This window comes from Myripristis murdjan, chromosome 14 (genome assembly GCF_902150065.1).
Source record: "Myripristis murdjan chromosome 14, fMyrMur1.1, whole genome shotgun sequence".
NCBI classification, from domain to species: Eukaryota; Metazoa; Chordata; class Actinopteri; order Holocentriformes; family Holocentridae; genus Myripristis; species Myripristis murdjan.
Window position 1 is genome coordinate 21678907 of NC_043993.1, and position 10961 is coordinate 21689867.

General features: G+C 39.1%; 1 protein-coding gene across 1 annotated transcript; it reads left to right on the plus strand.

Annotated features, from left to right (window-relative positions):
* The first annotated feature begins 1278 nt into the window (after positions 1–1278).
* On the plus strand, positions 1279–10918 carry hsd20b2 (hydroxysteroid (20-beta) dehydrogenase 2). Its single transcript, XM_030069368.1, has 11 exons — positions 1279–1492; positions 3983–4029; positions 4253–4328; positions 4446–4556; positions 4715–4782; positions 5009–5053; positions 5229–5263; positions 5950–6031; positions 6172–6237; positions 10185–10343; positions 10433–10918. The coding sequence occupies exons 1-11, from the start codon at positions 1342–1344 to the stop codon at positions 10562–10564; spliced, it is 972 nt and encodes a 323-aa protein (XP_029925228.1). The 5' UTR covers positions 1279–1341; the 3' UTR covers positions 10565–10918.
* The last annotated feature ends 43 nt before the right edge of the window (positions 10919–10961 follow it).

Genomic DNA, 10961 nt, shown 5'->3' on the forward strand with positions numbered 1-10961 from the left:
GGCCTATCTCGGCTCACATGAGAATCAGACAGACTGTACCACAACAAAAACCTATCTGCTCCCTGCACTGCTGTCACAATCACGGTGCGACATTATAGTTTTATATCTCTGTTGCTCATTCATGATTATCCACAGCTTTGTTTCAGCCTTAAGATTAGAAGAAAGCATTTCTCATGCAATGACTATATTCTACTGAATGTGCAATTTTGACTCCATGCAAGACCCGGCAGCATGTTGTTTTATGGTATGTTATTTTAAAGAATAAAATGATCCCATTTTTAGCTTTGGATGTTATTTTTTCACATAGATGAATGTGTTGTATATAAATTATAATCAAAGACAAGTTAAGAACTACCTTCAGGAGCAAATTTGTGAGTTTAACTAGAAATTACTGCTTGTTTAAATGCTTGTATTTATACAATGTGCATGCAAGAATGCTAAAGGAGCCCATTCCACCTCAGACCCACCCTGCCAAAAATGGAAATAAATTTCACAGGCCAGCAAAACAGTGCAGCTTTTACTTAGATGTCCCTGTGGGATATGTAGCTTTCCCTGCTGTTATTAAAAAGATTTTCAGACTACTTTATTTTTTCAGTGTGTTTTATTGAAGAACCCATTTCACAGCACATATACAACACTGATGCATGTTTCAGATTTTAAGTAACAAGCATCTCACCTCGGGGTCATAAAGGTTTAAAACAGGGATTTCACATCCCGCAGCACTCTGGATTTAAAGAGGTGAGCTGGTCTGCACCCAAAAAGCAAGGAGGGAAAAAAACATGTTCATTCACAAACGCTTCAGCACTCTTTGACTTTCCTCAGCGTCAGGGTTCAGAGAGTGAGTAGGTTCATGCTGAAGTGAACCTGTTTTTCTTCTCTGTAATTTTAACCATAAAGGAATACAACCTCATCATTAATCTTACGATGATCCTGAAGAATGTCAAGGTGTAAGAGATCAGTCAGTTAACCACACAGAGAGACAGTTGACAGGTGGCTGATGCTGCAAAAATATGGCTGAGAAACAAAGAATGTTGTGGCATTTTATCAGAGATAGAGCCACCAAATCGGCCTCTTCACTCGGTCTGCAGGAAGTTGATAGGGCTCAGGTGGCCCCGTGTGGGTTAATGGGCGGTTTGTGCCGGCCCTGCTCGCCCTCATGGAGGAGGAAAACAATGAGCAGCGGTGGAACTTGGAGGTGGAGCAATATGGGAGGGACGTTTGATCTTTTACATAAACAGTTCCCACTTTCCACCAACATAAAATAAGAAGAAGTATTTTTGAACCTGTGTTATTTGCACTACAAGGGAACACTGCAGAATAAGGAGCATTACCTCAGACAACATGTCCTTCTCTGGAGGCCTGGCCATTGTTGGGGGGTTTACTGTTTTTTTCCACCTGTTGAAACTGACATGGAGATGTTGGTGTGGATTCAAAGCATTTGTGCTATCAGAGGTTTGGCAAGTGGATTTAAAGATTTACGGGCAATGGGCAGGTAAAGTAATAAATAACATATTTTCCCTATTAGTGAAGCATGTTTTTGGAACAAAAAAATCATCAATAGGTAAAGCATGTCAGTTTTTAAGTGACTGGTGTCTGGGAGATAATTGTTAAAATTACGATAGTTTTGAAAATATAACTATAAAATAAGTAGTGACACTGGAGATTTGGTAGCCCTTAGTGATCTAACATGTGCAATATGTAGTGGGGTGTAAAGCCAAAACAAGTCTTGCAATTTAGCAACATTTTGATGAAGTTCTCAGTAAGACCTGGGGCTTGAGTGAGGGGAAGGACTGCAAGTTAGTCCAAACAGCTGAGGTATGGGAAAGCCATTGCTTTCCTCCGGCAACAAAATTTCCAAGAGTAACATCATGCTTCCTCTCTGTGAAGCCTGTTTGATAACGGCTCTGATAAGCCGTCCACATTCTTTCTTAATGGGACATTTCCGCCTTATACAATGCAAAAGCTTCTTTTGTATGCAAAAGGAAGACTTGAGTGGACACAGATACACTCTTGTTTTGCATATGCTCTTTTTTTTTTTTAACAAACTTTTCCTGAAAGTATACTTTTTTTTTTCAAAAAAAAAAAAAAAAAAAAAAATTCTCTTCAAATTGAATTCCAAATTGCAAGTGCATGCTCATACACTCACTGAAAAACACCACCACCATGAATATCTTCACTTACCAATAGGCTTACACTACAGTACTTGCCATATTACAAATAATACTCACATAGATACAGTAGCTTGTTGAGAAAGATTACATACAAAAACATGCAAACACAGAAACAAAACAGTGGTCACTTCTTAGTAAACAAAGCTGAGTATCTAAAATATTGATACACAACACAGAGCATGCAGAGCATGCAGTGGAGTAAAAGACAGGAGACAGGCGAGAACTAGTGTCTTTTGTAAAATATTAATAAGCTGCAGCCTGTCCTGGATGTCTGTGCGGCCCCGGTCTCATCCACAGGCTGCTTTGTACCTGGTCCAGCAGCAGGGGAGGTGCAGCCTGCCATGTGGCATCCAGCTCTGGTTGCTCATACTCATCCTCTTTCTCCGCAACCTCTTACCCACACTCTTACTGTCCCTTTAACTCTTTGTTTTTCTAGTTTTTTCCAGTTGCCATGCACTCATTTAAACAAAACAGCAGAGCTCACCTTTGGCCCTCTGCTCTCATTATAGTTGAACAAAAGAATAATTAGTGCTGTGAAGCTGTGAGCAGTCATTGTGGTCAGTTGATAATGTCAGTTTAATATGTTGACTGGCTCTGTGCCAGATGTACAGAACTGGATGCATTTTGCAGAATGTGATTTAGAAGTGGAGTGTGAGTGACAAGCAGAAAATGTGTTTGTATGTTTTAATAGTATTCATTTATGTATTTATTTGTTTTGCATAATTGTTTTAAGGGTTTGGAACATGAGTGTTATGTTTTGGTCACTGTGTCTCAGGTTGCAGTGTTAATGTATAAACAACTGAGAAAACTGTACTCAGTGTCCGACAGGTTACTCTAACCCAGACACGCTTTTCAATGGTTCAGTTCACACATGGAATTATAACCTGTTCAACTCATTTGCTTCATTTTGAGAAGAAAAATAAACATTTACCTTTAAACCCTGTGCAAACTAGGAGGGTGAGGACACTGTTGTAGCTGAAATCTGATGAAAGTTGTTTGGATTGTTTGCATAATGCATTCACCTGAGAAAAAAATCTGCCTTGTTTTAATGAATTAATTAGATAATTATCTCAGTATTCTGAGAAATGTTTTCATGAGGAAAAAAAAACTTGTTTTTCTGAATTAATGAATGATTAAATCATAAATTATCTCATTAACTAAGAAAAACAGGAGAGCACCCCCACAAAATTATTATCTATTATCATAACAGTCAGAATTCTGAGAATAAATGAGAAATTTGAGATTAAAATCAGATTTTGGATTTTTCAAAATAAAGTCAGAAATCTTTTTCAGAATTCTGACATTTTTCTCTGAATTATGGGATTAATCTCAGAGCTAATTTTTTTAGAATTATTTTTATGTTACCCAAATCCTCTTATGTATTATCTCATGTTTTATTAAGTATGATTTTGTAATTATCTGCTTTATTTTTCTGAATTAATTAAATAATTCTTTTATATATATATATATATATATATATATATATATATATATATATATATATCATTTCAAAAACTCAGAGTTCTGAGATAATTATCTCATTAATTCAGAAAAACAGGACAGATTTTTTCCATAAGTGCTTCCATAAAATTAATTTCCAGTAAAGTCAAAATTTGATCACATGGCATCTTTTCATCAGTAGTACATTGTGTGGACCACAGAGATTCATTTGGCCTGTTGTAAGCTTGTCTTAAGACTAGATAACCATTTGCAGCCATGACTGGAAGTAACGTCAGAGCAGCTTAATGTGTAATGTTATATTTAATGTGAAGTCATGGCTGTAACATTCCTGGCCTATGTCCTGTGTGCAGTCGTCACAGGTGCCACATCTGGGATCGGCAAGGCCTATGCCCATGAGGTCAGTCTCTAATCTCTCTCTTCTTACAACAACAAATCACTTTCACAAAGACAAACTATTCACCTCATCAATATGGATTTATGGTCTTGACTTTTTCAAAATATTCAAACGTGTCAAAGCACCAGAGCTAGTCGACATTTGTTTATGGAGTACATTTGCATGTGTTAGACCATGCGTGACCCAGACGGTGACCAAACCTGTCTCTCTGCATGGCTCTTTCCAGCTGGCCCAAAGAGGCCTCGATGTTGTTCTGATAAGCAGATCCAACGATAAACTTGAAATGGCTGCCAAGGAGATTGGTGAGTAAGATGAGACCACTTGAGGTGCAGTGTTATTGTTTACTCTTGAAACATGCCTTACCTTCCATGTGCTGCTCTGCAACAAACACAATAAGTGATATGTTTTGTGTCCCTCAGAGACTAAATATGGAAGGAAAGTCCGCACCATCCAGACAGACTTCACACACGGCCACAGCATCTATCCTGCTATAGCTGAAGGACTAAAGGGCCTGGAAATAGGAGTCCTAGGTATATAATGGGGCAATCAATCATGCAGCAGAAGTAAAAAGAGGAAAAGTGAAATATGGATGGGGAAGAGGGTGGGGGAAGTGAATAGATTACTCATTAAAAGCCTGACTTGAGAAAGCTGACCGGTTCTTATTTGACTTTTTGTAATCCACTCACAGTCAACAATGTCGGAATGGCCTATTCTGAAAATTTTGATTATTTCCTGGAGGTACCAAATTCTGAAGAGGTAGGACTCAGTGCACCTTCATTATTAGTTGTCCAGTATTGCATTATCAGTGGTATTTGCTTTATGGCAAAGCATTTGAGTGTCACAGATGAGATGAATTAGATAAAACACCACACTGACTGCATGTCTTTACTGATTCAGAGCTGGCATTCGTTTTTCCAGCTTGGATGTTGAGTTTTTTTTTTTTTTTCTTTTTTCTTTTTTTTTTCTCTTCTTCTGACTCTAGAAAATCACTCATGTTATCAACTGCAACATGCTCTCTGTCGCCCAGGTAAGGTAGTTGTCTGTGTGCTTGTGTGAATATACATGACATTATATACGGTTGTGTGATATGATATCGCTCTCCTTGCAATGTACCACATTATATTCTTTCATAATTACTGCATAAAAAAAAAAGTAATAATGATGATGATGGTGACAGTGACGATGATATTATCTGTCCTCAGATGACCAGACTGGTTCTCCCTGACATGGTTGAAAGGTAGTGATTTAGCCACCATGATGATAAAAGATAGCGTTGGTATTTTCCAGCCCAGGCCATAACAAAATGTTGATATATGTCATTTACACATGGCACAACCTCACTTTCTTTGTCCACAAATTGGATGCAAATAGGGCTTTATAATTTAGCTCATAATTTAGAATAGTACATTACGTTGTACAGTGGTCTGCTGCTAAATTGGCTAATGCTGTGTTTACATGAGCTTTGACCTCAGACTTTCCAACCTGCATCAACATCTTGGTGTCAACTCAAAAAATCTTTTCTTTGGTTTCCCCCATGGAGGAAATTTGAGAGTTTCTTCTTCTTGTGAGCATCTGTTTATCCCATGATTGGCACGTGAACACAATATCAGCTAACAGTTTGGAACAGTGTGAATGTATACAAGGCAGTGTGATATCATAAATAATACATAAATCTGGTTAGAAAGCACCGTTTCCAACCATTTTCGAGGTGGACAATATCAAGATGTATTTGACTGCGCTGTGACATTCAAAATGGACTTATAATGGATTTCGAGGCTGGAAACAAGTGCACTGTTGGACTGTGTTGACAGCTAAGAAAAAATACCAAACCTATGCTTTAAACTGTGAGTACAAGACAAAGTTTTGGCGGATTACTTTGGACGATTGCGTGGTTGTTGATGGTTTCTCCCCTCTTGTTCCTAGGGGGACTGGGCTGATCATAAATATAGCCTCTGGGGTGGGTGTCCGGCCACAGCCTTTGTTGACTCTTTATTCTGCCACCAAGGTACTGGCTCATCCCAACTCTCTGTTGTACATACAGTAAAGCACACTCTGAACTCATCCCATACAATACTTCCATGCATAACCTCATGACATTCACTTCAGTGTGGTTGCTAATAACGTTTCCTTTCACCTTTATTTCAGAGTTTCGTCACATATTTCTCTCAGGGTCTACATGCCGAGTACAAGTCAAGGGGAATTACTGTTCAGGTACAGTACTGTGTGGTGTGCTGACTGAGAGGATCCATTCACATCTAGAATGTTAACCATAAACATAACAGTTAAAAGACATACAGTTGTGTTCAAAATAATAGCAGTTCAACATCACTAACCACATCAATCATTGTTTTTGGTAGAAATTATATTCCTACATGGCAAATAATTTACTAGTAGGTGCAGTAGAGTAATAGAAAACCAACAGATCCAACAGTCATGACTTGCATGCTGCTGATTCTGTGTAATTGAATCATTAACTGAAAGGGGCGTGTTCAAAATAATAGCAGTGTAGCGTTCAATTAGTGAGGTCATTCATTCTGTGAAAAAACAGGTGTCAAACAGGTGGCCCTTATTCAAGGACGAAGGCAGCAAATGTTGTACATGCTGGTTATAGTGCATTTCTCTCTGAAAATCTGAGTAGAATGGGTCATTCCAGATATTGTTCAGCAGAACAGCTTACTTTGATTAAAAAGTTGATTGGAGAGGGTAAAACATATAAAGAAGTGCAGAAAATGATAGGCTGCTCAGCTAAAATGATCTCAGATGCTTTAAAATGGCAACCAAAACCAGAAAGACGTGGAAGAAAACGGAAAACTACCATTCAAATAGATCGAAGAACAGCCCAAATGGCAAAGACTCAGCCAATGATCAGCTCCAGGGAGAACAAAGAAGGTCTAAAGTTACCTGTGAGTACTCTAACAATTAGAAGAGGCCTATGTGAAGCCAAGCTATGGGCAAGAAGCCCCCACAAAGTCTCACTGTTGCAAAAACGACATGCTGAAGAGGTTACAATTTGCCAAAGAACACATTGACTGGCCTCAAGGGAAATGGCGCAACATTTTGGGGACTGATGAAAGCAAGACTGTTCTTTTTGGGGCTAGGGGCCGCAGACAGTTTGTCAGACGACCCCCAGACACTGAATTCAAGCCACAGTAGACTGTGAAGACAGTGAAGCATGGTGGCACCAGCATCATGATATGGGGATGTTTCTCATACTATGGTGTCGGGCCTATTTATTGCATACCAGGGATCATGGATCAGTTTGAATACATCAAAATACTTGAAGAGGTCATGTTGCCTTAAGCTGAAGAGGAAATGCCCTTGAAATGGGTGTTTCAACAAGACAACGACCCCAAACACACCAATAAGCAAGCAGGATCTTGGTTCCAGACCAACAAGATTAACGTTATGGAGTGACCAGCCCAATCCCTGGACCTTAATCCAATAGAAAACTTGTGCGGTGACATCAAAAATGCTGTTTCTGTGGCAAAAACAAGAAATGCAGAGGAATTGTGGAATGTAGTGCAATCGTCCTGGGCTGGAATAGCTGTTCACAGGTGCCAGAAGCTGGTCGACTCCATGCAACACAGATGTGAAGCATTTCTCAGAAACCATGGTTATACGACTAAATATTAGTTCAGTGATTCACAGGAAAGCTAAATCTTCAAGCATTTTTCAGTTTATACAGTAAATGTTTGAGTTTGTAAAGAAAAATGCAGACACTGCTATTTTTTTGAACAGCCTAATATTCCTTTTTCTTCACTTTCTGTAGAGTAATAACATATTTGATAAATTTTTCTTCATGTTTTGATTTGGAATAGAATGTGCAGTGTTCCCAATGCATTTGTGTGTATGGAAATAAAAGCTATTATAAGGATTATGGACTTTACTTACTTTTTTAAACACACTGCTATTATTTTGAACACAACTGTACATCCTGCTATAATAGTAACTCTAGAAACATCCGAACCTTAACTGTGACAATCTAAAAAGCCATTAATAGATAATGATCACAGAGGTCCAGAGGAACAGGCGGTTTGACAAAGGTCATCCCCTCGCTGTCCCACTTCATCTCTCATGCAGCCACTCATAATCCCAAATCCTACAACTAGTGAATTTGAATTTTGCAGTTCATAAGACATGATGTAATTATTTCCCTCGTGGCCTACAGTCTTGGCTGATCAGTTAACTTTCATATTTGTGTCGCTGGGGTTTGTAGGCTCCTTGCAGTGTGGATCATAATTTGGTGCTCAAGATCTCAAAATGGCTCAACACTAAGTTCTGGCATCCTTACCACTTTCTACCAGTTTCTGACTCTCCACAGTTCACTGCGCTCTGTGCTTCTATACTCCAAATTACAGGAGCCTCTGACTCTGACTCTAATTGTGGGATCGGCTCCTTGCCTCCTGCAGATGAGAGCATGTAAACTACAGTTGAGACCGCTGTGTAAGCAGCACCCAAAAGGCTAAGCCATGCTGACTAATTAGTGAGTGAAGAACCTAAAGCTACTTGTCACTACTTAAGGCCTCCCTCAGATATTTCACACATAACTTTGTCATCTTTAAAGGTGCACTATCACATTTTTTCTGAGGGTCAATTGAAGTGAGGACCCTTTAGACTCAACTGACAAAAAACATATATATACATGGTTCTCATCATTCTCATGGTTCCCTGTTAACCTGATGGGCAGAACCATCTGAGCGGTTGTCATTGGAAACTGTTTGGAAAAGGGCAGGCACTTTCCAAAAATACTTGGTAGGCAGGTGATTAAATGAACCATTGATCTGTCACTGTTTGTCATGGCCTAACAAATCAGATAAATTAACCATATAATGTAGCAGGAGAGCGATGAAGACGAAACAACAAGCTGCAGTTTGAGGAACTTTGGCAGCTAGCAAGAAAGTCGGTGTAGCCTATGAATTCAGTAATCCTATACTAATCCTATACACTGGTAAGAAAATGCCCTTGCATTGGTTTGTACATTAGCTTAGCTTTACCATTCAGCTCGGCTGTGTCCCTCTGAATTTCCCTCAAAATGTGCATGCAGGTTGCACATAATATACAGTAGTGCACATATTCTGTTATATACATCTTAAACTTTGTGTGGAAAGTGATGGTTGTGTCCAGTTTTGCATACACATCACTTACACATGACACTGCTGACCTTTTGTTGTTTATTAAAGGAGGCAGATGGACTCAACTTAATTCTGTATATCTGCTGAGTCTTTCTCTTGGAATCACAATTCCTCCTGCCTTGCACCATTATCAAAGGGTGCTTTTTTCTCCCAGGCCACATTTGTAAGCCCTCATAAAACAAATCGTGGGACATCTGAAGCACTCTTGTACAGTCAGCATGGGACCCGATTAGGCTCTGAGGCCGAATATGCTCTTGCACCTCATTTCCCAACTTGTACCGCTTTAGCCGGCTGACATCAATTTGGTGCTCTGGCTTTTGGATTGATAGGACCACTGGGGGAAGAACAAAATCCCAGTGCCTGTCCTTATCCAGGGTTCTTTACAAGGTAGTTTTCAAGATCCTACTTTGACACTCTGAGACAACTGCATTACTCGTTAGAGCGAATTAACAAACTTCAAGGGTTTGTTGCAAATTTTTTTTTGCATGTTTTATCTTTTTCCAAAAAAATTCTCTGATCTCCTCCGTGTCAAACAATTCAAGTTTACTTGATCAAGTCTTCCTCATTTCTCTCCTTCCCTGCTTTAGCCACTGAATAATCTTATCCTCTTCAGTTCTAATACTGACGTTTGTATTTTCCTGCATACGTCATCTTTCAATTGTAATACATTTCCTTATTTTCAATTATTTCTGCTCATTTCCATTCTTACCTGAGTTAAGAGATTCCCAGATTTCATTTATGAGATAATTTCATCCCATTTTTCCCATCCCTCCTTTGATCCATTCCTCGATGCTCACCTAAGCCCCTATGTCAGTGCTCAAAGCAGAACTTTCCAAATCTCATCGGTTGCATGGATCTTGTATGCTGGAAAAGTCCAGTTGGAGAATGAGATGTTTCATGTTTCTAAAATTCCTCAAGAATCTTCTTTAAAAATCATTAATGTACAAAAGTCTTGCAAACAAAACCCAAGTGGAAAGTATGAGGTCCTGTGTCTATTAATATCACTCATTCTTAATTTTTCTGCAGTGTGTGTCGCCCCTCATTGTGTCCACCAACATGACCTACCACATCCAACATTCAACAATGAATCGCTTTATGAAGAGCGCTCCGGACTTTGCCCGCGAGGCCTTAAATACAGTGGGTCACTCCAGCTACACCAGCGGCTGTCTCTCTCATGCACTTCAGGTCAGAGGGATGGGAAACTTTTGTGTCTTACAACGGTAAATAGTCATTATATTTTAATTTTTCTCTTTCTCTCTCCCATTGTCCTACAGAGCGTTGCTCTCACAACACTGCTGCCAGACTGGTTTCGATTGTCATCATTCTGTATCAGAAAAATGGAAGATTTTGCAAAATTGTCCAAGAAGCCCCTGAAGACTGAAAAGCTGAAAGGAAAGGATGACTAAGCTGTAGGGGACATCATCACAGAGGCTGGTGTAAACTAAGACCTGAGCTTATAGGTTACTGGTGGTAAGGGAATGGACATGAACTGTCAGAGATCACAGATCTGTAAAGTTTCTATCCTTACTGTATGTACCTTAATGTATGCAAAGATACACTAACCATGTAAATACTATTGTAATATTTTACTTTTTTGGTATCATGCACAGTTAGGGAATGCACTGTAACCCATAAAGAAACACATATATTGAGCCAATTTGTTGAGGCTTTTAATAAGGTCCAAGGATCCTGCTAGTTTAATTTAGAAGCAAGCCACCATCATGCTTACTATAGCATCAGCTGACTTTTATAGTGTAGCTTAAAAACTGAAAAAAAAGACAACTTTTATGTGTTATTGTATTT